Source organism: Phaethon aethereus (assembly GCF_964289735.1).
Source record: "Phaethon aethereus genome assembly, chromosome: 23".
Taxonomy (NCBI): domain Eukaryota; kingdom Metazoa; phylum Chordata; class Aves; order Phaethontiformes; family Phaethontidae; genus Phaethon; species Phaethon aethereus.
The window spans coordinates 7,435,009-7,462,281 of record NC_138599.1 but is presented as its reverse complement, the minus strand read 5'-3'; the positions used below and the strand labels follow the sequence as shown (position 1 = coordinate 7,462,281).

The 27,273-nt window shown below is 53.0% G+C and overlaps 3 protein-coding genes across 3 annotated transcripts in view; 2 read left to right on the top strand and 1 right to left on the bottom strand.

The window, feature by feature from the left end:
* Nucleotides 1-849: 849 nt before the first annotated feature.
* On the top strand, nucleotides 850-5,737 carry DDX25 (DEAD-box helicase 25). The gene is made up of 8 exons (XM_082010067.1): nucleotides 850-1,088; nucleotides 1,205-1,307; nucleotides 2,010-2,124; nucleotides 2,516-2,693; nucleotides 3,106-3,343; nucleotides 3,815-3,977; nucleotides 4,127-4,315; nucleotides 5,546-5,737. The coding sequence occupies exons 1-8, from the start codon at nucleotides 1,027-1,029 to the stop codon at nucleotides 5,605-5,607; spliced, it is 1,110 nt and encodes a 369-aa protein (XP_081866193.1). The 5' UTR covers nucleotides 850-1,026; the 3' UTR covers nucleotides 5,608-5,737.
* A 1,886-nt stretch (nucleotides 5,738-7,623) lies between these two features.
* Nucleotides 7,624-12,309, top strand: VSIG10L2 (V-set and immunoglobulin domain containing 10 like 2; the record flags this gene model as incomplete). The annotated part of the gene is given in 9 exon segments (XM_082009952.1): nucleotides 7,624-8,161; nucleotides 8,965-9,249; nucleotides 9,556-9,831; nucleotides 9,961-10,248; nucleotides 10,525-10,821; nucleotides 10,824-11,180; nucleotides 11,264-11,566; nucleotides 11,856-11,978; nucleotides 12,158-12,309. Coding segments are annotated over 9 exon segments (2,619 nt in total).
* A 2,386-nt stretch (nucleotides 12,310-14,695) lies between these two features.
* The window catches only part of CDON (cell adhesion associated, oncogene regulated), a gene marked incomplete at its 5' end in the record, with an annotated part of 34,380 nt that continues 21,802 nt past the window's right edge, over nucleotides 14,696-27,273 (bottom strand). Inside the window, 6 exons of the mRNA XM_082010016.1 lie at nucleotides 14,696-15,378; nucleotides 16,086-16,342; nucleotides 20,859-20,938; nucleotides 23,275-23,549; nucleotides 24,536-24,763; nucleotides 26,246-26,368. Of these exons, the coding sequence (XP_081866142.1) occupies nucleotides 15,212-15,378; nucleotides 16,086-16,342; nucleotides 20,859-20,938; nucleotides 23,275-23,549; nucleotides 24,536-24,763; nucleotides 26,246-26,368 (1,130 nt within the window). The 3' untranslated portion in view covers nucleotides 14,696-15,211. The remainder of the gene's footprint in view (nucleotides 15,379-16,085; nucleotides 16,343-20,858; nucleotides 20,939-23,274; nucleotides 23,550-24,535; nucleotides 24,764-26,245; nucleotides 26,369-27,273) is intronic.

Sequence of the window (27,273 nt, the reverse complement as noted above, 5' to 3'; positions counted from 1 at the left end):
GCCCCGAGGACCCCCCCCGAAGCCTGGGGGGGGGGGGTCCCTGCTCCTCCAACAACCCCGGGATCCCCCGGGGCGCGGGCCGGGCCGGCCCTACCTGCGGGTCGCCGCCGGTTGCCGGTGATCCGGAAGTGCCCGAGAAGCGCGGTCTGTCCGCCCGCCCGCCAGGGGGCGCTGTCGCCGATGAATAGTCGGGAGCCGGGCGACATGGCCGGGAAGGGGGACAGCGGCGGCTGGCCCGAGCGGGTGGGCACCGGGCCGGGGCTCCCCCTCCGCCCCGGGGCCTTGCCCCCCTCCCCGGGTCCCTCCGCCCCGTAACAGCCACCTCTCCCCCCGCAGCTCCCCGGGCTCCGCCCCGCGCCGCGCCGCTGGGACCCCTTCGTGCGCTGCCGGGGTAAGGGGAGGCCTCGGCCCCCGCCTCAGGACGGGTCCCGGGCCTCGGCCTCACCCCCCCGTTTCTCCTCCCTCAGCAGGCCGCGGCGACGCAGAGGAGGAGGAGAGAGGTGGGTCCCTGCGGCTCGGTGCGCGCCCCCGCGGCCTTCCCTTGTAGCGGGCGGGGGAAACTGAGGCAGGGAGAGGGGCGGTTGGGTGCTGCGGGGTTCTGTGGCTGCCCGCGCGCGCTGCGCCCCGGTTGTGTGCCGGTCTTAGCGGTGACGAGGGTCCCTAAAAGAGGAGACGGCGGGAGACCCCGTCATTTGCGGGACGGGGACAGACTGCTCATTAAAAGTTGTATTTCTTTAACGAGTTTCTGCCTTTTTCAGTGGACTCGGCAGAAACCTCCCTGCTGAACAAGCTGATCCGCACGTCCCTGGTGGAGTCCAGCCACCACGTGGAGATCCTGCAGCAGGACCCCACCTCTCCGCTCTTCTCCGTCAAAACCTTTGAAGAGCTACCTCTGTGAGTCACCAGCAGCCCCCCGCCCGGCAAAGCACAGGAGCCTCCATCTTTTATCAGACAGACCCTTTTTGATGCGGGTTTTTTTTTTTTTTTTTTAACAGGAAGAAGGAGCTCTTGCAGGGGATTTACATCATGGGCTTCAACAGACCTTCCAAAATCCAGGAGACAGCTCTGCCGATCATGCTGGCATATCCGTGAGTAGTGACGCCAGGCGGGTGAGCCCTGGCTTTCTCGAGGCATCCCCGGTGTCAGGACGCCAGTCTGGGGATGCCCAAACCTTGTGCTCCACTAAGCAGCCTTTGCCTTGCAGGCCCCAAAATCTGATTGCCCAGAGCCAGTCAGGGACAGGGAAAACAGCAGCTTTTGTCTTGGCGATGTTGAGCAGAGTTAATGCCACTGAGAAATACCCGCAGGTAACACAGGAAAGGGAAAGCTGATGCAGGAGGGGTTTATCCAAGCCCTCGAGATGCTGCCTGGGGGCAGAGCTCTGGGTTTTGTCCCTGTCTCTACCATTTTATCCGCTGGAGGGGGACAATAAATCTCCAGGTATCATCGCAGCAGCAGGTAGGAAAGAAAGCATTGTGCCCACTACAGGGAGGTACTTTTACGTGCTAGCAGTGGATTAAGCCAGGGTTTAGGTATCCTGGAAATCAAATTTTGAAAAGCAACTGCAGAGACTGCAGGTTTTCTGGTGACTTTGAATGTCCCCGCCAGCCCTAGTCACCTCTCCGCATGCAGAATCAGCTTTGCGAGCTGGTTACTGTGACATGAAGTCTCTCATCTCAAGCGTACAGGGCCATTTAAACTGTTGCTTTAAAGCTGGGCACAGAAACGAACTGTCCCATGCTTCAGGAGACAAATTTCCCTCCCAAAAGTAGCTACAGCGACTTCTTTCTGCCTGCATCCCTCACGCTGTGCTGCGTTCCCAGCTCCCTAACCTCCAGCTGTGACCAATCCCCCTGTGCTCTTGAGGGATTGGTGTGGGATTTTCCTGTGCTCTTCCCTCTGTCCCTTTGAAATACCTTGTTGTCTGCCAGGTGCATCCCATCGCGGGAGCGCCGTCAGCTTTTCATCGAGGCTGTTCTCGTCTGACAGCTGTCTTCTCTCCCCCCAAGTGCCTCTGCTTGGCTCCCACCTACGAGCTGGCCCTGCAGATCGGGCGCGTGATCGAGATGATTGGGCGATTTTGCGCTGACATCAAGGTTATGTACGCTGTCCGAGGAAACCGAGGTGAGTCTGGTCCTGCCCAGCAGAGCTACTGGAGCTGTAATGGGAGCGTTAAGTGAGTACAGGGATGCTCTCTTAGAGCCCCGAGCTTCCAGGAGCCACGCAGACCTCCATGAAAGCCAATAAAATAGCGTTTATATTCCCCTCTCCTGCTAAGGAGTCTTTTTCACTACTGCTGGCTACTTTCAGACTCCATCCTTCCCATGTGGGGCCGGTTTCCACCCCCTTGAGGCTGTAGGGAAGCGTCAGCCCTGCTTGCAATTTTACTCTTAAGCTCCACTTTGCGATGACCCTCTCAAAGACCAGAATCTGAGATAACTGAGGGAAAAACACGCTCGAGCAGCAGGAACGCCTTGTGTTTGGAGGCACTCGGGTGCCATTTCCCCTCTCGCAGTTCTGCAGGGCACCATGCTGGAGGAGCAGATCGTCATCGGGACTCCGGGGACGATGCTCGACTGGTGTTTCAAACGGAGAGTCGTAGATGTGAAGAAGATCAACATGTTCGTGTTGGATGAAGCCGACATCATGATCGACACCCAGGGCCTCTCCTGTCAAAGCATTCGCATTCAGAGGTGAGCATTCCTGATGGCTGGTGTCCCGCTTCCCTGTTTTTTTCCCCCTCTTTGCTCAACTTTGAGGGAATCAGTCACCAAATGAGCTGAACTGGCAGCAAAAGAGACCCTCCCTGTGATATCGAGGGGGTTTGCTGCTGTGAGAATCAGCTTTTGCACATCAGCGGGCTCTGACCTGCTCAGTCCGGGGATCTGGCTTTCTGTAACGCCATGTCCATGAGACACACAGGAAGACTTTTGTCTCGCTTACCTTTCCTTTCAGCCATTACAGCCCTTGGATTGGGTTCCCTTTCTGTTGAAGGCAACACAAAATTAGCTTAAATTAGCTTCCCCCCCCCCGCCGCCTTGTTCTGAGTACATCTGGGCACCAGGCTGCTCTCCTGGGCTGAGTCGTCCTTTTTCTCCGCTCCAGGGCTTTACCCAAGAGCTGCCAGATGCTGCTGTTCTCAGCCACCTTCAAGGAAACCGTGCGGGCGTTCGCTGTGCAAATAGTCTCCAACCCCATCGTGATAAAGCTGCGTGAGGAAGAGCTCACCCTGAGCAACATCAGGCAGTACTTCTTCGTCTGCAGGAGCCGGGAGGAGAAGTACAGAGCCCTCTGCAACATCTATGGCAGCATCACCATCGGCCAAGCTATGATCTTCTGCCAGGTAAAGCAGCTCAGCCTGCCTGGGGAGATGGATGCATTTGCCGTCAGCAATAACAGAAGTGGTTCATTTTACAGTGTGGACCTGGGGGGAGGCTTCTCCCAAGACAGAAAATCAGAGGGCAGACCCCCAGGAGGGGTGGGAAATGTGTTGCCAACATTTAAAGGCAGCCTTTAAAAAGCGGTATTTTAACAGCACCAGTCGGGACTGCCCTTGCCTGGCTTCCGCAGTCACCAGCACACGGAAAACATGCTGTGTTCCCTTGCCCGTTGCGCTGTGTGTCCTGGCAGAGGCTTCTTGCTCGTCCGCCTCGTTTTGGCCTCATTTTGGGGTGTTAAAAAGCGCATGGAGCTCTCTTGAAAGGAGCAGGGCACTCAGGAGGGGGGAAAATACCGGTGAAGGGTTGGCAAGGAGCGAGCGGAGTGACAGCAGAGCTGCTGTGAACCCTCAGCCTGCTTCTCCCTCCACGTCCAGACTCGGAGGAGCGCGGACTGGCTGTCAGTGGCGATGAGCCAGGACGGGCACCAGGTAGCCATCCTGACGGCAGAGCTGACGGTAGCCCAGCGGGCCGACGTCATCCAGCGCTTCCGCGACGGGAAGGAGAAGGTCCTCATCGCCACCAACGTCTGCGCCAGAGGTACCCCCGGAAAGCCCACCGCCTGTTGCCTTTCCGATGGCGTGAAACGCGCTCCCTGGCCTCTGTTTCTGGTGGCAGCGTGGGCTCGAGCAACGGATCCTCCCCGACCTGTGACCCCTTTCCGCAGCCCCTTTCTCTCTCTTTATCAGGGATCGATGTGCAGCAGGTCACCATTGTGGTGAACTTCAGCCTCCCCACCGATCAGAAGAGCAAGCCGGATTTTGAGACCTACCTCCACCGCATCGGGCGCACGGGACGCTTTGGGAAGAAAGGCGTCGCCTTCAGCATGGTGGAAAGCCAGAATGTGGGGCTCGTGCAGATGATAGAGGAGCATTTCCGTGAGTATCCGCCTCTCCGGGGGGTGGTTTCAGGACTGATGATCCCCTCTGGCTCGTTTGCCATCTGCAAATGGACCTTGTTGGGCTGCTCTTCTCCCCAGGGCTCATCCCCCTCGATGCAGGTGACAGATGCAGCTTTCCTCCCAGCCCCTGGCCCTTTTAGGGTTGGTTGGTGGGGTTTTTTTTTCCCCTAGCAGCCAGATTTTCAGGGAACCAGCCTAGGAGGTTGTGTGTGACTTGCAAGGGATGTTACAAGTACTTTTTTTTTTTTTCCCCTCCTTCAGGCATTTTATCTGCCTTTACCCTGCAAATCCCTGTCCTGGGGGAGCCGGTGCCCCGGCTCAGCTCAGCCCTGGCTGTGAAGCCGGCAGCTGAAGTCGCGCAGGTCTTTCCTGAGTGCAAATCCATTCTCACTCATAAATGTCAAGAGGATTTTCGTGGGATTTGCAATGTGCCAGTGGCTTTTCAAATCCAGGTGCCTGCTTTCCCTGTCATTTTTAGGGAAAAGAAGGTTATCAAAACCTTTCGGCATGCAGAAAACCACGTCCCTCCCTCAGCTTTGCCCTCAGAGCTGCTGAACTGTCTTGGCAGCTTGTCCTTTAAATGTAAACACCAAACAAGCCCAAGATGGACACCTGGTAGAGAAGAGTCGAGCCAGACAGTCTGGCGAAGATTTTCTTTTCGAGCAGCAGAAGCGTCGGACAGCTGCGATCAGCAGCTTTAATAACCATGAGGTGGATGAGTCCCACCACAGAATTAGCCGAAGGAACCTGGTGTGGGATTTCCAGGGGATGAAAAGCCGAGTGGATGAACTCCCAGCAACCCAACTTCTGCTTCCGAACGCCGTGACTTTGTGATTCGAGGGCCGGGGCTGCCTGGCGAGGATGGCGAACCTTCCCCATCCCGCATCGCTTCGGAGGTGGGAGCAGAGAGCAAGAGCGTGTCCCAAAAACCTAACCTGACTCGCTGCTGCTCGCTTGGGCTGCCTCTCGCTTTTTTAGTGGCCTCGTCTCGGCCGCTGCCCTTGATCTAGTATACGCTGGGCTTTCTCCAAATTTATTTGACGATCCCTTGAAGGCCGCAGTGGAAATATTACACTGAGCGCTTTGGGGAGGTTTCCAGCCTGCGCGTGCGCATGCAAGGAGCGCAGGCACTGGCTCGTGGGGTGGCTGGGCTCTGTTTCCCCGGGTTGTGCCAAGCACCGACGGTTTTCTTTTTTCCTTCCTACAGAGACCAAGATCAAGCAGCTGGACCCGGATGACATGGATGAGCTCGAGAAGCTTGAAAACTGAGCGAGGAGCAGGGGGTTTGCTTCCCCCAGATCCGAGTTTCGGTTCAAAACGGGATGAAAAGTTACAGGGGAAAAGCTCCCCGTTCTCTTATAACTTCCTAAAGCTGTTTGGTTTTGTTGTGATGTTTTTGAAGAAGACCCAGTGATTATTGTCCTTGTTTTGGGATGGTGTTCCTTGTTTTTTGTCTGAGGTTTTCGTAGCCGTGACTTCGCGTGGCTTGAGGAGTCCCCCGAGGGGCTTAACACGGGGTAACGTTCCTCAAAAATGGGTCTGGGGGCACCCGGAGTGGTCAGAAAAGAGGTAAATTCTGGTAACTGGCCCAAACAATCTGCTCCTCGTTTCCAGGCGGCAGCCGGCGGGTGGCATTTCTGCCAGCAAAATCTGGGCAAAATCTTCAGTAAAAAAACCCCACAAATCAGGAGAAAGGAGCAAGTTATAAAAAATAAGTAAGTAACCCAGTCTCGCTAGATGGCAGCATGAATCCGCAGCTGCCATCCCACATCCCGTCGGCACCCGGAACGTGAGCATTTTTGGGGTGGAACACGAGAATTTGGGGTCACGGTGGTGGCGGGGAGAGAGAGGAGGGACCCCCGTGGGCTGCCTGTCCCCCGCCCACGGGTGTGTTTGTGTCCCCAGAGGGTTTATCCCTTCGCTAATCTCTAATGAAATTGAATTATTTATAATTACTGGGGTGGTGGTGCTCCTCGTGTGCCAAACTCTTGAAATGTATCACTTATTTTACTTGCAGAAGGATTTTTATGAGGTCAAAGCGTTGACAACGGTGTAGTTTGCTGGGTCTGCCGCTGCCCCCCGCCCCCCTCGCTTCAGCTTTTTGGATTTCTATCCAAACCCAACCTGTACGGGCGGAAAAACACGACCGGAGGTGGCTGGCAGCGCCGGAGGTGGGGAGTGAAGCCTTGCCCTGGCTCTGCAACCCCCCGCTGCCTGGCTTTAACCCATTTTGGCCATTTTAAACCTAGAAACCTCTTTGCAGGTAGTCTCACTGTCAGCATTAGTGGTGTCATTTTTGGTAACGAGCGATTAATTCTAATTAAAGAATTAACGAAGGGGGAGAGAGGGCGGGTCATTTTGTGCCGTTTGCTTTGGCCATGCCGCGCAGCGTCGGGGCTTCGCTGGGCACCGCCGCATCCCCCGCCACGCTGGCTGGAACAAGGCAGGCTTTAAAGCCGCGGGGCAGAAAATCTTTATATTTAGGAATCTTCATGTTTTTATTTTTTTCCCCCATGTTATCTGTGCCCCGAGCCCCTTCCCTGCCCTGACGAAGCTCCTGCGGCCCCGCGGTGGTACCCAGGGGCCGGGTGCCAAAGACAGTGGCCCATGAAAAAAAACCCCAGGTTTGGGGATAATGTGGTGTAAATGCTTTATTTTGAGGGGAACTTCAGCTGCCAGGCTGTGTCCTGCCACGGCCTGCGCTTGGTTTGCTCCAGCCGCGGCCGGCCGCCGGTGGCTGCTGGCTTTGGGGATGGGATGCAACCGGCCCTTTTGTCCCCCCATCCTCCGCCCCCCGAAATCCTCCTGCTGGGGTGCTCCTGCTGCCCCCCGGCATTGCATTACCGCCTCGCTGCCCCCCATGAATGTTTGATGGGCCGGGGCGCGGCGGTGAGCAGGAGATGAAATATCAAACCGTGCTCGCCCGCCGCGCGCTCGGCTTCCCCCGGGTCCCAAACCCCACAGTTTCAGTCAGCTTATTTCCCCTCCTTTAGCCAAAAAAGAAAGTTGGGGGGTGTGAGTGGGTGTGTGCACGTAACACTCGGGAATAAATTCTCCCTGGGGGAAGGAGGTGCTGCTGTCATTCCTGTAGCGAGCCTGCCTGTCCTCAGCCCCGAGATTGCAGGGGCCGAGGGGGGCAGCGGCGTCAGGTTCCTCCCTTTCTCCCTGCTTGCACACAGGCAGGTTGATACATAATTAACGGTTAATCAGGGCCGGGCCTAATTACCCAGGGGTAACCAGAGAGGAGGTCGGGACGGAGAGCACAGCCCTGCTTCGGCGCTGGACATGGCGCCATGGAGCGCGGCCGGGCACCGCCGCCGCGCTGGAGGGGGCCCTGGATCCTCTGCCTGCTGCCGGCGCTGGCGGGGGGTGAGCAGAGACCCCATCTCCGCCCTCCCAGTTTTACCTGGGGCGGCGAGGCGGAGAGCAGAGACCCGACCAACTCACTGCACCTCTCGGCCAGGTCAGCCGCTGGCGGCCGGCGAGGCGGCTTACGAGGAGCGGACGGTGACAGGGGTACGGGGCCGGGCGGTGGAGCTGAGCTGCGGGCCGGCGGCACCGGCACCGCCGGCGGTGGTCTTCTGGAGCTTCGCGGCGACGGCGGGGGGCTCGGGGCCGCCGCGGGCCGTGGCGGTGGGCTCGGGCGGGGAGGTGGTGGTGGCCGCCGGCGCAGCGACGCTGGGCCAGGTGACGCTGCGCGACGGGACGCTGGAGCTGCGGGAGCTGCGGGCGGCCGCCCAGGGCCGCTTCCTCTGCCAGGGGCTCTTCCCGGAGCGAGGGTGGCTCCGCGTCGGCTACGCCGCCGTCCTCCTGCGCGTCCTGGGTAAGCCGCCGGCCGGTGCCCTCCCCAGGGGCCCCTGCTAGCCACGGGCCAGCCAGCCTCGCACTCCCCTGGCTGGCGGTGAAGCAGCCCCTTGCTCGCTAGCCAACAGTCTTCCACTGGCCAACATTGCATGCTGCTGGCCGGGGAAGCAGTCAATGAAGGGCCCCGCTAGTCAACAAAGCATGCCACTAGCCAGTGTAGAGCCCCACTAGCCAAGGTAGTGGCCCACTAGCCAGCATGACACCTTGCTAGCCAACATTGCACCCCTCAAGTCAATGTAGCACTGTGCTAGCCAACACGGCACCCTACTAGCCAAAATAGCTCATCACTAGCCAAGGCAGCACTCACCAGTCTACAAAGCGTCCCATTAGCCTAAGTAGAGCCCCACCAGCCAGCGAAGCACCCCCCTAGCCAACATAGCACCTCACATAGCCAACAGAGTGCTCCATTAGCCAACGAGTCCCCCTCCCTCCAGCCAGTGTGGTACCCCACTAGCCAATGTGGTACCCCGCTAGCCATCCCCATCTCCTTGCCCAGACCAACCCAGCATCCCAGCAGCCCGTAAAAGGACTCATTAGCCCATGAATGGCTGCATCAGATAGTACTGGTCTCCACAGCCGGGAGACCCCCTCACTAGCCCATAGATGTTCTCACTAGCCGTTCTGCTAGCCGCTACAGCACAGCACTAGCCAATACATGGGCCGGGCTGGAAAGAGCATCCCCAGGAGGGACAGGGGGCTCCCGGCAGGACCAGGGGAAGGGGCCAGCAGCTTTGGGGGCCGCTCACGGCTCGGTGCCCCCAGTGCCCGTCTCCAAGCCCTTCGTGCGGCCGACGGCGGCGGCGGCAGCGGAGGGGGCGGCGGTGGCCCTGACGTGCGCCGTGCGGGAGGGGACGGAGCCGCTGAGCTTCTCCTGGCAGCACCGGGAGCCCCGGGGAGGCCCCCCAGTGTCCCCCGTGGGGCTGGGGGGCTCCGGGGCAGAGCTGCGCCTGACGCCCGCCAACCGCAGCCACGCCGGCTGGTACGCCTGCACGGTGCGCAACGAGGTCAACAACCACACCAGCGAGCCCGTCTACCTGGACATAGTCTGTGAGTGCACCTTGCTGGCACGGTATACCCACAGCCCACCATGGTACGTCCATGGCTACCACATGCTGTGCCACCAAGATGCATCCATGGCCACTCTGCACCTTCCTACCATGGTACCTCCATGGCCATCGTGCCAGCACAGTGTGCCTGTGGCCACCACGGTGCCTCCATGGCCACCACGCACTGCAGTGTATTCACAACTGCCATGGTGCTCCCTTTCTAAGGGGGCTTCACAGCCCAGTTTCCCACCAGCGGGTGGATGCCCCAGGGACGTCCCGGTGACTAAGGGTCCCCATGTCACCGCAGACGGTCCCGACGAGCCGGCCATCAGCGTGGAGCCCTTCTCCCCCAACCAGGGGGGCTTCTCGGCGGGCGAGCGGGAGGACGTGGTGCTGAGCTGCCTGGCTCCCTCCAACCCCCCCAGCCGCTACGTCTGGCTCCACAACGGTTCCCAGGTCCACACCGGCCAGACCTACGTCATCGCCGCCATCGCCCGGGCGCAGGCGGGCACCTACACCTGTCTGGCCGAAAACACCCACCTCCAAACCCGCACCCAGGCCACCATCGTCCTCACCGTCTACTGTAAGTAACCCCGGGGCGGGGGGTGCCCCCCCGGGGCGAGACGGACCAAGGCGGCTCCCCAGTGAGGACGCGGGCGCGAGGGGCAATTGGGGAGGGGGGCGAAAGGCCGGCGCTGATGGTCTCCTGCAGATCCACCGGCCGGGAGCCCCAGCTGCTCTGCCCTGGCCACCGGTGACCTGCGGGACGTGGCCCTGCGGTGCCGCTGGCTGGGGGGCTTCCCCCCGGCACGGCTGCGCTGGGTGGGCCCCGGGCCCCCCGAGGAGGAGGAGGAGGAGGAGGAAGAGGGGGTGATGGGGTCAAGTTTTTCCATGGCCACCAGCATCCAGCCGGGGGCAGCCACCAGGAACGGCAGCTCCTTCTCCTGCCTGGCCGCCCACCCCGCGCTGCCGCAGGGGGCTGCGTGCGGGACCACCCTGTGTGAGTGCCGGTGGGTCAGTCTCCCCCCAGATCCCTTCCTGACCCCCCCCAGGCACAGCTGAGCCGCGGTGGCCCCCCTGCCACGGCCACACCATGGCATGGGCACCCCAAGGCAACGCTGCCTTGGCTGGGACCACCGGTGCCCCCCAGCCTGCTCCGAAGTGGGGGACCTGCGGCACAGCTGGGGGGCAAAGCCCCCCCCCCCACGTCTCCTTTCTGGGGGGACGCTTCGGCGCAGCACTGGGGTACCTGCCCTGACGCCTCGCCGTCCCGCAGGGGTCCCGGCCGACGGCCCCTCCTGCACGGCCGCGGCCACCAAGGGGGACGAGTACGTGATGCTGCGGTGCCGGTGGGAGGGGGGCACGCCGCCGGTCACCCTGCGCTGGCGGGACGCCGGGGGCCGGGCGCTGGGGGACCCCGCGCCCTCCGCCGCCGTGCTGGTGTTGAGCGCTGACGGCAGCTTGCGGGGCCGGGATTTCGTCTGCGCGGCCGCCCACCCGCTGCAGGCCGCCGGCGCCGCGTGCCGCCTCCGGCTGGGTAAGCCGGGTTGGTCCCCGGTGCCCTCAGCGTGCCGCCGGGCCGCGGCAGGGTTGCACGTCCGTCCCTGCCGGCTCCGTCCCCTTCTCGCCGAGCAGAGGCCCCCGAGCTGGAGGCGGAGAGGAGCGAGGTGGCGGTGCTGGAGGGTGGCGAGGCACGGTTGGCATGCCGGCGACGCGGCAGCGGCACCGATCTCGGTGCCACCGTGACTTGGTACGACCCCAAGGAGCGGGAGGTGGTGCCGGGGTTGGCCAAGTACCGGCTGGAGCGGGGAGAAGCGTGGGTCACCCTCACCCTCCGTGACGCCGAGTGGCCGGGGGACGGCGGGACCTACCGCTGCGCCGCGGCCAACGCCGTGGGCACCGCCAGCCTCCCCGTCCGCCTCCGCGTGGACCGTGAGTCCTGGGAGGGAAGAGGGGGACCCTGGCAGGGGCTCGGGGGTGTCAGCCCCCTCCTGCCGGGTGCCATCTCGCCGCAGGGTACCCGGCCCCCCCCAACGTCACCATCAGCAAGCTGCGGTACACGCGGGCGCGCACCGAGGTGCGGCTGGAGTGGCGGATACAGGGCGCCGGCAACCTCACCGGCTTCGTGGTGCAGCGGCGCCAAGCCAAGAAACACCCCCGGCAGGCGCCAGGCCCCTGGGAAACAGCTGCCGGCGACATCGAGCCCCACTCCCGCGACCGGCGCCTGGGGGGGCTGGACCCGGCCGTGGTCTACGCTTTCCGCATCCTGGCCGTCAACCACCGGAGGGCTGGGCACCCCTCCGAGGTGCAGACGCCAGGTGAAGTGGGTGGGGGACGTTGCTCCGTGGGGGCAGAGCAGGGTTTGAGTGGAGAAGGGCAACGCTGGCATACCAGTGCAGCTGACGAGCCGAGGGTGAGCAGCCATCAGTAGGCTTCCGAGTGAACAAGCACAGGCTCCCACTTTCTCTCTGCCTTTCTGGGCTCTGCAAGCCCTGGTGCTGGGGGTGCCTGGCACCTGCCACACTCCCTCCTCTCCATCTGTGTGGCTCACACATGGGGGCCTTGTTACCTTAATTACCCCACTGACCAGTGGCCGCTCTCTTCCAGCTGAGCCTTCCTTCGAGGCCTACCCAGCGGTGACAGGGGCGGCGGCGGCAGGGATGCTGGTGGCCACCGTAGCGTCGCTCCTGGCCGTGCGCTGGGTCGCCCGCCACCGGGACACCCTCCCACGTGAGTCCCATGGTCAAGGGGGACTTGGGGGGGGGTCACAGCAGGACCCCGGATGCCCACAGCTGTCTGTCTGTCCCCAGGGCTGCACGACCTGCTCTTCCATGCGTGAGTGCCCAAGGCCCCTCACCCCGTCGCTGCTGCACCCCAGCGCCTCTGAGACGCCCGCATGTCCCCCCCAGGGCCGGTCCTGGTGCCCGGGAGCCCGTGGGCACACCGGAGGATGCCGAAACGGCTGCAGGCAGGGAGGATGGAGCAGCACCGGCACCGGGAGACCCGGCTGCCCCTGGCCCAGCAGCAGGTAACAGCACCCATGGGGCGAGCCAGCAGGTGAGCCCCCCACCCCCGTGACCCAGCACCTACCCGCTGGCAGCGGAGTCTTTCCCACCCCTTGCAGAGCCGCCCTCGGCACCGCCGGATGCCAGCGCTGACCTGCCGGTTAACGTCACCATCGCCACGCCAGCGACACCGTGACCACGCCAGCTTGTCTGGAACTACCCTTTCCTCCCCGCGTTTCACGCCACGGGACGGCAGCGCCCGCCTGTGCCACACCCTGCTTGTCCCTTCACACTAATAAAAGTGGGAAAAAAAAAGAAAGAAAAATACCTGCGACCCAGACCTGGCACAAAAATTTTGGGATGATGGCAAAGGGGTTTTTCTTCTTTACGCTATTTAAAACGGTGGTGGGGGAGATGTGTGGTTTTTCCCAAGGCAGCAGCTGGCCTTGGGGAAGGGAAAGGTTTCCTAACCCCGAAAAAAGTACAGAGGACTGGTGAAATTGTGACACAGCCCAGGCGGTAAGAAAGGTGGGATTTCGCCCACCAGAAACCTCGTGCTGGGTTTTACCCACTTTCAGGCAGCTGGCTGTAAAAAGCAGCATGGCCCGAGCGTGGGGAAGAGCCTGCCGGCACCCAGCGCACGCCGCTCCAGCTCGCCCTCGAGCCTTCAAGTTGCTTCCGGAGCAAAAGGAAATATTTAGGCTAAAACAAGTATTTTCTCACCAATGGGAGAAAAAAAAACCCAGGGCTTGCGCTGGTTGCGGGCACGGATGATGTTTTGGGACCGTGCTGAAGTTTATGCGGTGCGAAGACAGGCACAAAGCTTTGGGGGGGTGCGGAAGGGGTCCTCATCTTCACCCCAGACTCCCCATTTTCAGGGCAAACCGCAGGATGTAAAAAATAGCCATTAGTGATGGTTTTTCCCCCGCGTTGGCACAAGCAGGGCCCAAGGAAAGGGTCAAGTGGTCCCCAGCTTTCCTTGGCCCTCGTCTTCTGGTGGGCGAGATAAACGAGAGCGTCTCTGGCCATTTTCTCCTGGATTTGGTTAATAACCTGTTGGGAAGTATCAAGTGATGAGAACCAACCTCACTTCAGTGCCCGTCCGTGGAGTATCAATCCCCACGCCTGCCATAAAGCAGCATCACTCTCTTTATCAAACCACCCCCAAAAATAAAAACCCTACCCCAAAACCTTGCAAAACCATCATCATTTCAAAATGCATAAAATTTTCAAAGGAATATTACAGCTTCTTAGGAAAATATAGTGTCTTTATATGACACAACCATGGTAAAGGGGAGCGTGTGCAGGGTCTGATTTAAGCGAGGTCATTTAAAAACGCGGCTAAACCCCAGCTTTTGGGGACAACAAAGCAGCCAGAGGTAAAACCCAAGCACTCACCTGCCAATCTCCATCAGAAACCAGGAAAAGCCTCGCAGCAGGTCTGGCGAAGGAAAAGATCCAGCGAGGGGAAAGCCACGCTGCGAGGAGTGGCTGGAAAGGCCGGGTTTAGGAGCGGAGGAGATAAATGAAGAGGGAGGAGCGCGGCTTTGCAGCGGCTCCGGGGGTGGGTGGTGGTGGTCGAAGCGCAGAGGTTTCACGGTGCAAGGCACAGGGTTTGCAGGGAGCTTCAGAATTAAGCAGCTCTGGCTGGGAGGATGCACGACCCTAAAAAGAAAAGAAAAAAATATAATGTATTTATAAATAATACAATAAAAGGAGGAAAAAAAAAACCCCACCCCAACACTTAAAACAGCCCACAGAGAGATGCCGCTAGCAAAGTGGATTGCAAGACCTCGCCGCTCGGACTCGGACACAAACCGCTCCCCGAAACCCCGTCGCTCGGAGCGGCTCGCTGCACCTGTAGCGCTTTCGCTCCCCGAGGGGTTTGCAGCAGTCCCAGCCAGGCCGGCATCGCTTCCTCCCTTCCCAGCCCCGCGGCCGGCACTGGCTAGAAAAATACTCGCTCCGCGAAAAGGCGGCTGCACGTGTCGCCTCGGGGCGGCTGTAATCGTAATTTATGTGCCTCATTTCTGGGGTTATGTGCTCTTGATTTTTTGGGGGGAGGGAGTACTTTACGAGCACCGGTTTATTTACTCTGATTAAATTTGGAAAGGGGAAAAAAAAAACCCCAAAACCCAAACTCTGCAGTTAATGTTGCAACATCTACGTCATGCTGTATCCGAGGGGCAGGCAGGTTTCTTACAGCCGTGCGCAGGGCCAGTGGGAGCCGCTCGACACGGCTTTTTTCATTTCAGAGGCTATTCAACCTCAAACCAAGGAGTTAAAAAAGTGCAGCTGAACTGGATTTTGTCTTCTGCAAGTCGGAACGTGAGACAAGCTGGATTTTCATCCACGCTTCTGCAAACATAAAGGTCATCAGACACCTAAAAGCACAAACAGTCACCCAAACTGAGCTCTGCTTCTCAAGGCACGCTGGACAGACTCAGCTGAGGTTCATTTTTCTTATTTATTTTCTTATTTATCCACCGGGTTCTTCCCAGAGAAACCGAAAGAGGAAAGGAGGGTTCGAGTACCGCGACGCCGAGCTGCCAGGGAGGCAGCAGCGACCGGTCGTAAGCACCAGACCCGCTTCGCTAATAAATCCCTGCATCAAGCTCCTCGGAAGCGCTTCGCGTGCCGGTAACATGCCACGGAAAACACACTCCGTATTTCCCATCGTTGTTCTTTATATTATTACAATTCTTTTTTATACACATAACCAGGCTAGTTTCGCGGTGCGTGGCGGGGGAAAAAAAAAAAAAAAACAACAAAAAAGGGATTTCAAGGCATAAATAATATAAAAAGGCAACCATTTTTAAAAACAAGATACATTCATATGACACTACTACAAAAAAATAAATAGTGACTCTCTCTGTTATAATTAACATCCCTCCATCACTCCCTTTCAGCGACTTGCTGTGCAGTTACTGGCGTTAAGTGGGGACAACCGTCACTTCCTCAGGTTTCCTGCAGCTGGAGCTGCCGAAGGTCCCCAGAACCGTTTAAGGTGACTCCGGATGAACTCCATCCTGGTTTTTCCTTACTGTCCTTCGAAATAGGCTGCAGAATAAGGGGACTCCAGCTCAAAATGTGGTTCGATGTTTCCGAGTGCACGCAGTTGTCACCTGCAAAGCAAGAGCAGGGAGGGTTGGTTAGCTCTTTTTTTTTTTTTTTTTTTTTTAAATTTTAAGTAGATCATCTCTTCTTTCAGCTCAATGGACACACAAGCCCCAAAAATTCAGATTAATCCCAGTGGCTGATGCTCTTTGAGCTCAGGCTGATTCCCACCGTTCCAGGCAGAAAGCATTAGGCAACAGCTCAGAGCACCGGCTCTATCCAAGCACGGCGACGGCACCAGTATCAAACAGGTCACGCCGATGAGGTCAGCCCAGCTCCCACCTACATTTCGGTGTCCCTTCATGCCTACAGGATGGCTCCAGGCCGTCACAGATGCCTGCTCATTAGGGGAAAACTCCATTAGGTAGCATTTCGGCGGTTTCAGGAGGCCACGGGTACGCTGTAGGTGCAGGCAGCGGCGAGGCAGCATAAATCATTCACAGCCTCATTATCCGGAGCGTGCCTGCTCGATGAGCTCCGTTTAGAGGCATCAGTCACGAAGGGCATGACAGCCACAGGCACCTGAGCATCGCTGCTCCCATCTTCCACGTTGGGAAAGGTGGAACACTTAACCTTTCTCAAAAAGCCAGGTCTTTTGTGGGCTTAATTGCTAGCTTCTCTGCAGTAAATTACACACCCTACAGCTGCCCTACAGCTGTCATACAGAATATTCCCAGCTTCAAAGACGGCTGCTCTGCTCTCCGGAATGCCTTACCATCCACGTAATCCACGGAGAGCCGGCTCATGCCTTCTCGACAGCAGGGATGCTGGGCGGGGGGCTGCTCCGCTTTCTCCTTGCCGTCCTCCTGCAGCCGGCTGCTGCACTCGGGGACGGTGGAGGCCAAGCACATGGCCACCATGACGTGGTGATTCAGAGGTTTCATTTCCAAACTGTCCTGCTGGTAAGGTGCTACGATGGGCACGACGGGTAGCGCATTGCTGCTGAAAGTGCCGTTGGTTTTGGTGAAACACCTGCAGACAGGACATAAGCCAAAGCGGGGTTACTCGGAGCTGCTTCTTGCCACCACTTATCTTGAGAAAATGCCATTTTTAAGTACTTTACCACGTGTCACTCACTGTAAGAACAGTCAGACCGCCTGCCAAGTAAGTTTTACATATATTTTTGGATCAATCCTGACATTAAGAAAAGGATCGAGCATTTTTTAATCCCAACAGACAGCCGAAAACATTCAAAACATGCACTCTGTTACTTCCCCCATCAATTGTGACCCGATGACCTTCCTTGCAAGTCCATTTCTCCATCAAATAAAACAGGTTTTCACTGCCAAGAAAAAGAGCTCAAGTTTGAAACCCAAACAGCAAACTTAAGTACCTTGGAAAATAAATACTAAGCGTTACCAGAGTGAACACAAATTAGAAAAATAGATGCAATATTAGAAATATAAACCGCAACTCAGATTGTGGCCCTAGAACGTGTGCGTAAGGCCATGAAATGGAAGTTAAACTGCTAAATCAGTGGTTACAGCCAAGCTATTTACCTTTAAACAAAAAGGAGCTGGACCCTAAGAGACACGCATACCACTGCAGCAAGCACAGAAAATGCCTACAGCGTTCGGAGCCCCGTGAACGACGTGGCCTCAGCGAACATTTATATAAGCAATTCCTACGTAAGAAAGCCCCCCCAAAAAATCACACTTCAGTGTGGTTTTATACAAAACCATAATTACCGCAGGAGTAAAAGGTTCACTTATACAGCTGCCATAAACTGTGGGAAACTACCCCCCAAAACGCTCCGTGTTTCGCAGCGCAGAACAGAGGTGGCTCCGCAGATAAAAGAAAAGCATCGAAATAAGGATGGAGAGTGTTCAAAGCCACCATGAGCCAGCGAAGGCTACAACTGGCTTCCAGTTTTTTTATACTGATATGGACACAACTTGGAGCATTACTTTTTTTTTTCTTTTGCTGCCAAATTTAAGTATCTCCTTCGCCTGTTCTGTGCACGGTGACAAGCTTAATGCATCTTGCTATAGGTAGCGGGTAATTACCGGGATGCTCCCTGAGCGCTGGTGTTTTGAAATATAAAAGTTGATAGCTGGGATATGGCTGTTCAGGTGCTAGCTTATCTGGTAGCACAGCATGCTTCTTTCGAGAGATTCTGGCCCAAAACCGAGCAGAGCTGATCGCTATACTGCTGAAAGAGGGAGGAAGAGAGACCTTGACACCATCAGTGACAGCGTATCAGCCGTCAGAGCCTACTTTGATAGCAGCTGAGCCCTCAGCACAGAAGTACTGAACTCAGACGGATTTAAAACCAGGAGTCATTAAGCTTGGCAATCACAGGAAGGTCCTGCACAAGTCCCGGAAACCGCTTTTATCCCATTAAAAAGGTCACGGCAACGCATGAAAACATCACGCTCGAGGGACTTGTCCTACAAACTCACCTGGAGCCTCAGTTTATACTTTCACCTGAAAACCAGGATCGATATTGCCAGAACTGAAAGAGCTACAAAACATCCACAAGTAACACAAATAAACTTTCTAGAGGAGGAACTGGAGCAAGTTTCCCCTCAAGCAGATGTCTGACTCGCAAAGCCAAAACACAGGACGGGGGGGGATCCCTCCAGCGGCTGCAGGATTGCCCCCGGAGCCCACTCCCCTCCCGAACGCGGCGAGGACAGAGTAGCACCAACCTTCGCTCTCCTATTTTGTCCTTCCGCTCCCATAACTGCCTCCCAAATCATTATTCCAAGTACCAAAATACCACAGAAGCCACTGAAGAATCCACATGAAACACATCTGGTCTTCAAACAAATCCATTTATTAGTTTGCATTTCTTTCCGCAGAGGTTTTGCCTCCGCTCACTTATTATTTAAAAAAAAAATTCTTAGAGGAACCCTTTTAAAATGTTCGGTTTGCATGTTTATGTGGCCTTCTTTTTAGAGACACAGAGGTTGGTGTAGTTCTTTGTGTTCCTGTACAGGCTTGAATGATGTTTCAAGACAGCAGTTCAGCTTTTTAAGCCTAAGAAAACCACATTTTGATGGAAACTAGCCATTAGTATATCCAGAGCAGTGTGTGTGAATAGTGATGTAAAAGCCCTGCTGCAGAAAACACATTTTCTATCAATTCTCGGTGCTAAAATCCGACCAAACTACAATCAGACTTAGAAGCCCGCACAAGAATAATTTAGACTTAAAGAGCTGGAAAAACAGACTGATACTGGTTTATTTGAAATGTGTATTTCAGATTTCTGATCAGAATAAGGCACATTTGCAAAGAAGAGAGACCTGCAAGAATATACGTTCCTCTGCAACCACCAGGTATCCAGAAAGTTTTAGTGCAAAAAGCACCAGAGAAGAAAAAAGATCAGTTCCCAGTCCTAACGTAACAAGCGTAAACCACACTCGTCTTACCGGCTTCGTCCACAATAGCCAAGCGGGTATCCATGTTTCAGCAACTCCTACCTCTGGCAAGCTTCCACGAGCAGTTACGAGAGCATAAAGTGCTAATTTAAACACAAGACCGAGGGATTTCACCACCGTAATAATAAAACCTGCTCCGAGATGGCTATTGCTGAAAACAGCCGTGGTAGCCAGCTATTAAATACGCTAAACCTTTAGGATCCATTTGCACGTGGTCACAATTCAAACGACCGCTAAATTCAACCAAAATCAGCAACAACTCCAGGCAGCCGCTGGAAATAGGCTCATTTAGCAATTGGCAGCGCCAGGGTGGGAGGCAGGAGCAAGGCCACGTGCACCTGAAACGCTCCCCAGTCACCTTCCCGTTACCACGCGGGTGTTTCGCAGAGGGAATTGCCTGGTTTTAGTACGCAGGGTGCGGTAATTTGCACAGGTCTCCTCTGTGCAAAGAGGAGACCGGACGGACGGGACAGCCCTTGCCTGAGTAAAGTAGCTACGACGTCGAACAAAGATGGGGAAAAGACTCCAGCCCCCAGTTCCCACTCGCCAAAACCTACCAACTTGGCCGTGCTAACCCACCAGGTCTCTCTCCTCCTCCTCCTCCTCGCCCCGGCCGTACATCCAGCTCCCCGGCCCCTGGTGTAATACTCAGGCACGTTTCTGGCCCTCCCCGTTCCCCTCTCCCATGTCCTCCTTCCATTCCCCCAGCACCAGGAAGGGAACGGAGCGGTCCCGGCTGTGCAGCTCTCCTGCCAAACGGAGGTTAATGGTCCCCTCTGGGTTAAGGCAGCTGTAAAGGACAACTTGTTTCTCTATCAAAGCAGTCAAATATAGAACAGGGATGTCAAAATTCAAAGTTCAGACCCTGCTGATGACCCATCTGGGAGGAACAGTACCGTTGCAGAGGACGGAAGCCATTCTCCCCGCTTTCTTAATAAAAAAAGCACAATTAAAAATTTAAATATGCTTAAAACTGGAAAGCGAGCTCTTAATCGTCGCCTAACACATACAGCACGTTCCAGATTACGGCCAGTCGTACACATCTTGATGACCACTGTTACACAGCCTGCCTTGAAAACAGACAACTGGCCTGTAAGGACACGGTAGCTTTCCCCAGGGACCATCCGTGACACTGGTCTGGACAAAACGTGCCCAGCTCTACCTGCAAGTAGCAGCCCATCTCCATCACACTCTCACGCCTATATTTATGGAAGGAGGAAGAATTTAAAGGCTATTATAAATTATATTTCCAAAAGTAAAACCATGAAAATAAAGTGAACGGGTTTTCTGCCTTCAACAATAGCTTAATTTCAACTCGACTCTTCCAGATGTACACCTAAAGGCAGCTGACAATTTTAGTAAGACAGAAAATTCAAAGTATGATTGAAAAAATCCAGAATTTACCAGTCAGAGCCATCCAGCATGTCTGACTTTCAGTCATTAAAACTAGAGATTTAGTCACAAGCCTGGAAGGGTATTCTTTAAAACTTCCAAAAGTGAAAAACCTAGTGAAAATCTAGACTCCCAGCTACAATGTAGAAGACACATTTTCCACTATTTCATACAAGAACCCTTTTCCTCACGCAAAAAAAAGTATCCCACACTGACAATGGCTGGTCAAACTGCTCCTGAAGGCCTGAAGAACCTCAAATCCCATGTTTTACAAAGAACAGCGTTGTGACAGCAAAGCTGTGACGCCGGTTTGTTGGTGTTCTGAAGAGAATGGCAGGAAATGTAAAATACAGAAGACCAATTAAATCCTATTTGACAAACTCCATATGGAATGATTTTGTTATCTCAAAACTGAAGAAAACACAGGAAATAAGGTTAAAAAAAAAAAATCCAGTGCCCAACCTGCCCCCCTTCCTAGAGAGCATCAGATGAGTATGTTGAGTAAAATGAGCTCTAGGGGGTTAATAACTTGTTTTATTCCATCCCACAGATAATCACCAACTGCTCTCCTCGAGTCATACACTGACATCGAGCTCTTCCGTACCCTCAGCCAGGACTACAGCTCTCTGCTTTCGTTTGCCCCAGCTACCACAGCACACAGAGCGAGGGCTTTTGTTCGTGAAGGTCCTGCCTTCGTGCGAGTTCTACATCACCTGTTATTGTTCCGACAATTTCGGCAATTGATGCACTCCGAGGGGTCAGCCTGCGGCACTGCCGTGTACATCCCACCGCCCTGCAGCAGGAAGGATTCAAATAATACAAATCAATCGCTATTTGAACGAGAGACAGTCACCGAGAAGGTAGTTCAGCTCAAGCTAGCACCCCAAGCCCTTTCACTTCGTTTTCAAACTCTAATCACCTTATCAATCTCCAGATCCGTGCCCCGTAACGTGGCACGGCAACACTGAGCTATTATACAAAGTCAAGTGGAGGGTTTTTGCCAGCATGCGTGTCAGAGAAAAGTAAATAACTGCAGCTTAGACAAGTATGTGGTAATTTCCCTGGTCTGTTTTCAGCTTAATACGCTCAGGTTTAATTTAATAAACACACTGTAAATATGTTTATTTTTAACACTGATGACAAGCATGAAAGCAAATTGCTGTTCATTAGCAAACTGCGCCCGTTTGGGGAGACAGAGTATTAAACTTGCAGGGCTGATGTCACAACATAAACCCATCCCACTTTCCTGCAATTACTCCGATTAGATCAGTTTACTTCGCTACACTGATTCTTGAAACATTTAATATTTTTACAGATGGGGTAATTCCTTAGCCAGCAATGACTCTGGGTGAGAGGGATTTTGTGCTGTTAGTTTTGGCTGAAGGGGCCATTACAAGCAAGTAAAAATGCCCAGATTAACACATACCTCATTGTTAAAGACTAGGCGGACGCTGATGCGGGAGCTGCTTGAAAATGGCACTGCGGAGCCTGATTTTTGAGATCTCAAGTGGTAGGTAACTTCTAACAATCCCTATTTCTGCGAAAACAGGGCTTATCCGTACTTTTTTGAGGCCACTCAGTCCAATAGGGAGCACTGAGGAAATGCCTAATTAGTCTTGATTGCCATCCTGGCCAGTTTCTCTCTTCCTCATTTAGCCCAATCAATGAAACAATAAAGAGAGCCCTAACGAGGATGAGAACATCCTGTTTCTCTGTGCTGCCTCACCCGCGTGCCAGTCCGGGTCCTTCTACGTGGGAAGAGGTTGCGTGACTCAAGCTTTCTACAACATGGAGGGGGGAAAAGAAAAACTCAACCCAACTCTTTGCAACGGGACAGCAGCATTGCGTGTCCCATCTCGTGGCACAGAAGAGCTCCAAGCACCGAGGCCTGTGCTACCGCATGCGTCTTGCCTTCTTCCAAAAAAAAAAAAAAAAGAAAAAAAAAGAAAAAAAAAAAGAGAGACAAAACATCAATGCAAGCCCCACGCTTTCTCATGGGTGAGCTTTTGAGCACTGCAAAAATCTTCTCTTCCTTGTACAGTTGGAGACTTTTGGAGAGTTTCACCTACTGGGAGTTTGCACAGGTTCAACAAACACAGTTTGGGCCTTGGTTGCTCTTGAAAGCAACCAAAAAAATGGCACTTCTTGCTACACGAGGAGACCAAAAACAGAATCAGGTGAAGAACCAACTGGTCTGGACTCAAAGCTGGAGTTAACTGAAGTGGCAACTACTGTGCAAGTGCTAATTTGTTGTTCAATAAAATGAAGTGCTTGCGTTCAATTACTAACACAAACAATAGCCCCATTTTTTGCCTCCAGAAACAGCATGGGTTATTCAGACTTTTGAACTTTTTCTTTCAGTTTTCCTGGGTAATGTTCACAGTTTTGAGTAAGTTTAGTAAGTTTGAATGCAAGCCATCTGTTTCCATAGACAATAATGAAATCATTATTCTCTCTTGGAAATGGGACACATTTCAGCAAATGAAGTATTTTTCCACAGCATACAAAGGCTGGATCACAGACTTAAATTAGTTTTTAATTTTATTTTAAATTTCAAAACAAAAAGTGAGCCTGTCTCAACAGTCACAAACAAGGGACTGAAAAAAGAAAAAAAGACAGCATTATTACGTTGCTGCATTTCAAGATGTATGGGGCATTTTATTTTATGGAACCTCCTGCTACATTCGTGCTTTGCCATAATTAATAGCATTGCTTAGAGTTACAGATCTGAAACAGGTGGGGGAAAAACGGGTGATCCATAAAGCTGCAGAATAAGCAGCTATAATTAAATCTATTTAACTTGAAGATTGAGAAATACCATATGTACAAGTAAAGTATCTCAGCCCAGTACTGAAGCATTCTCAGAGCTTACATGCTGTTAGGAGGAGGGCAGAGGCAGATTTCCCAGAGTAAGTGGAATTCTTGCTGTCATCTGATATTCTCAAATGAAAACCATGATGTTTGTATCAGAAATATCAGCCCAGTTGCTTCCTCTGGGATAAGTAATTTAGTGGAACTGGCTGTTATCAATGGATGAGTATTTCCCCCACCCGAATTGAGTCTGCTTCTACAACCTCTGAATAAATCCCAAGGTCTAGGCTGAGCCTTCCACCTGGTATAAGAGCTTACGTTCACAAGATGGTGGGGATGTTCATAGTCCATGTGTGTCCTGGACAGGGAGTTGGTGTGCCCTGGGTACAGTCCAGCTCCTCCATTCATGATTCCATTAACTCCATTAGCAACTTTATGATGGACGTGCGGACAGCCGTTGCTGAGGCCACTGTTACTTATGAAGTTTCCGTGGATGTTGCCGTTGACTCGGCTTGTGCCAGGTAGGGTTGTGTACTCAATCATTTGCCTGTTGATGTCTGCCCCTTGACAGAGATAGCCAGGAGGATCATATTCTGCAAGAGACGTTGTTACCAAAAGCATATTTATTGCCAAATGAGAAGTTAAACGAGCGTCTCTAAGAAACAAAAGAAACTTATTTTCTCTTTCTACAGCTTTTCTAAATTAACTGTAATATCTAAGTGCTCAGTATACAAATGTAGAAATGGAAAACAGCCACATCCTGGAGAGCAGACCGGGAATGTTAAGTCTGAAAGGACGCAGCTGACGTCAGTTGCTACGAAGAACGTCCTAAAAATGGGCCATGTGCATAATCAATAGACCCTCTGCTATCTGCTATGAACTACTTCCAGAAAATCTCTCTGGGCTGCAGTTGAGGACACTATCTTATCTTGCAAGAAGTTTTGTTTCATTTCTCTTTGTCAGAGAGTAAGGACATTTAAAAATAACCACAGGCTGTGGAAAGAGCAAGGGTGATTTATGCATTACGAAAAGGCTAGTGAGGAGACTCTGCTAGCACAGAATCGTTTGGTGGGTACAGAGCACCTTGCAAAGCGTGCTTAAACTCCAGCACGTCTGCTCAAGTTTCCTACTTGCAAACAGACAGGTTTTGCTATTAATACCTCTCTAAGAGACCTGGACATTGAACTCTATTTTACTGTGAAGGGACTGAGAGGTAACAAGGGACTTGTCCTCCAAGTGCTGCAAGTTCTTCTTCTTTCCAGATATACACAAGAGAGGGAGAGATCCAGGGTTTAAGTCTCCACATTTTAACAAGTACTTATGATTACACACAAGTTCTGCCACTGCAATCAGCAGAAACCTGTGCAGGTGCTTCAAGTGAAATATGTTTCACATCAATGATGATGATCATCCCAACGAATCTTCACCTAAGTCACACCTAGAAAGTGTAAGTCTCTAAATAAACGCCAGTTGGCTTGTAACAGGAAACCGCTTCCCATTCAAAAAAAATGTAATGTGAACGTTACTAATTTTACTCTGATAATACTTTCATCATGAAAGGAAACCAAAAATAACTCACTCTGCATGGCATTTTGCTGACGGTTCTTCCACAGGCACATGGCAATGAAAACGATGAGAATAAGGACCATCACCCCAAGGACGCAGCCCACAATCAAGTACAGCATGTCACTGCTCCGAACGGGGCCGTTTGAGGGCCCAGCTCCACTTCCCCCAACCCGATCGGGGGGATTCGGTGGCGTACTCAGGTCCTTCACTGGATATTCGGATGCTCCGGGCGTGCGTTTCACTGGATGAAAGAAGAGACAAGTACAGGTACGCTCACTAAATGCAGTTTCCAAATGTGGGGTTTTTTTCATTATGAAATGAAAATAATTACTGCTGAGTTAGAATCCTCAAGGAGAAAGCTTCCAAGTCAACATTAAAACCTATAACGAGAAGGCCAACTACTATTGGGTAATAACTATTTGCCTTGGAAAATGGTTATTATCCAGCTTGCTAACCCTCTCATTGAGGTCACTCAAAACTTTAATGAGCAAGCCGACATACGCACGGCTAGAACTGCACTAACTCCCAACTTGAGAGCGCGTAAATCTTTCCACTTCTGAGGTCAGGAAAAACCACAACATGCATTTCTATCACCTAACCACTGCCAGACGACCTACTTTTATCTGATGCGAACCCTGCTAACCCCATTTTCAAAACCATACTATTTAAGATGCTAAGAGCTGAACAGAAAATCACTGAAAACTAGATGCTAGTTTAACCCAGGAATTTACATTAGTTTTCAGCACACCACAGCTCAGATTCATTTAATTTGACACTAAAAACCCAACAGAGGTGCCTGGCTTAGGAGTGAAGCTGGTCAGAGAGACACAGGCACCTCCGTGCAGATATGTTAGATAAGCTGATCAACGCCTGCAAGCCTGGAGGAGATGCATTTTAAGGAAAAGTCAGTATGAACAACAGATTAGATTTTGCCAATTTTAAAATTAAGGAAGAAGGTTACATTCCTTGCAGAAGGAAGGCCAACTGCGTGTGCAGCCTGAAACTCTGCAGCTCCTAGCCCTTCTTTCAAAGGCTTCGCTACTAACTTAGCTAAATTTTGATGCTTCCGCTCCTAGAGGGCTTTTTTTTTTTTTTTTCCTTTTTTAAAAACATTTTTTCATAGCACTGCATTTGAAGTTTACTGTCTGCATTTTCCCTTTACAGCCTTACTTGGTTTTAGAGATTAAAGAGGACAGGAATTTTTCACAAAATAAATGTGACTGCCATATCTGACACTTCCAGAGAACAGTACAAACTTTGTGCCAGAGGCATGCAGGATTAGTGATGGAGGCAGCCAACATAACCATCAATTGCTGTGGTCTGCACTTATACAACGTGTCACAGAGCCCCGAAGACATAAAACAGACGTACAAATCAATTCTGTCATCTTCAAGAGCATGGCTGTCTCCTAAGGAGAGGCTATCAGCACAGCAGAAAAAAAAACAACCCAACCCAGAACAACAATACTATCTCTTAGGCCGCGCAAATCTGCAGAGCTTTGCTAAGAGCCTTTCTCGGGAGTGCAACAGATCAGTTTCCATATGTTCAAAACAATCCCAGCTTCGGAAGACAAAACAATCCTTCAAAACACTCCAGAAAATTACGGCCTTCATCGCAGCTGACTTTTGTACTGCAAAAAAATTCAACACGGGATATTTCGTGCCGCAAAACGCCACCTTCGCGCGGTCTCGCGGGCGAGCAGACGTGCTCTTTCGGCGCTCACCTTTGGTTTCGCAGATCATCACGTTGCTGTACTCGCTTTCACCACCTTCGTTATAGCACTGCATTTTAATGTCGTAAGACGTTTCTGGCTGCAGGTGATTTATCAAATGCCATTGCTTCGTACCTATGGGGGGAGAAAAAAACCAAATCAACTGCATTTCATTTACTCGCATGAGCCAGAATTAGGTACAAGGATGTGGCAAGTGTCCTTCTCTGTAAAACGCGGGGGTATTGCAGCTTTTCCTGTGCGCACGAAAGTCTTCATTAACAATTTATGGGCTTATCTGAAATCACAAGACTTGCATTGTCTTGCGAAATAGATTATTAGAAGAACCTTTTGACGAATAAAAGTGTGTTTTTTTCAGTATTTTCAACTGGTTTTTAAAAAAGCATCTTTCTCTATAAAAAACAGAAATTGCTAAACTCAAAAAATAGACATCCAAGTTTCCAGCATCTGTACGTTTAAAATCAACAGCATTTCTCTGCATCTTAAGTATCAAACTGCTCTCTTCTACCCCAAAATGTTCCACAGCATTTTACAAACTATTTTTTATAGGAAAAGCTTTCCTTCACTAGTGGCATACAGTGAAGCTACTTACAATACGCAGAGCAAATAACAAGTTAAAAATGGCACAGAAAACAGATTAACTTGGGACGGGGGAAAAACTTCACTGTGAGAAGACCCTCTCCCAATTTGCAATCCCGCAGGATCCCTAGAGATGCGGGGTACCGACTGAAGCCACCCGTTTTTCGCAGGAAGGATACATCTGGGTTGCTCAACTTAGCCGAAACCGCAAATAATTGAACGTGCATTTTATTAAATATACTAGGAAACAAAATTAGACAGCGAGGCTGTCTCTCGCGCTGCCTGCCCCTGCAGAGACGGATCCCAAGCCAAGCAATCTTCTCTAATAGGACCGTTTTGTCATCTCTGGCTCCCGGCCAGCATTTCATTTAGACACCCTCCTGAAGTACTGAGCACTTCAATATAAATCACTCTCAGTTTTTACTTTCACGGGCTTGTGACAA

Excerpts from the sequence above, each read along its gene's own strand:
- DDX25 (XM_082010067.1), top strand. The coding sequence starts at position 1,027 with ATGGGCTTCAACAGACCTTCCAAAATCCAGGAGACAGCTCTGCCGATC. Across the intron at positions 1,308-2,009 it reads CCACTGAGAAATACCCGCAG|TGCCTCTGCTTGGCTCCCAC; the intron begins GTAACACAGGAA and ends TCTCCCCCCAAG. Across the intron at positions 2,694-3,105 it reads CAAAGCATTCGCATTCAGAG|GGCTTTACCCAAGAGCTGCC; the intron begins GTGAGCATTCCT and ends TCTCCGCTCCAG.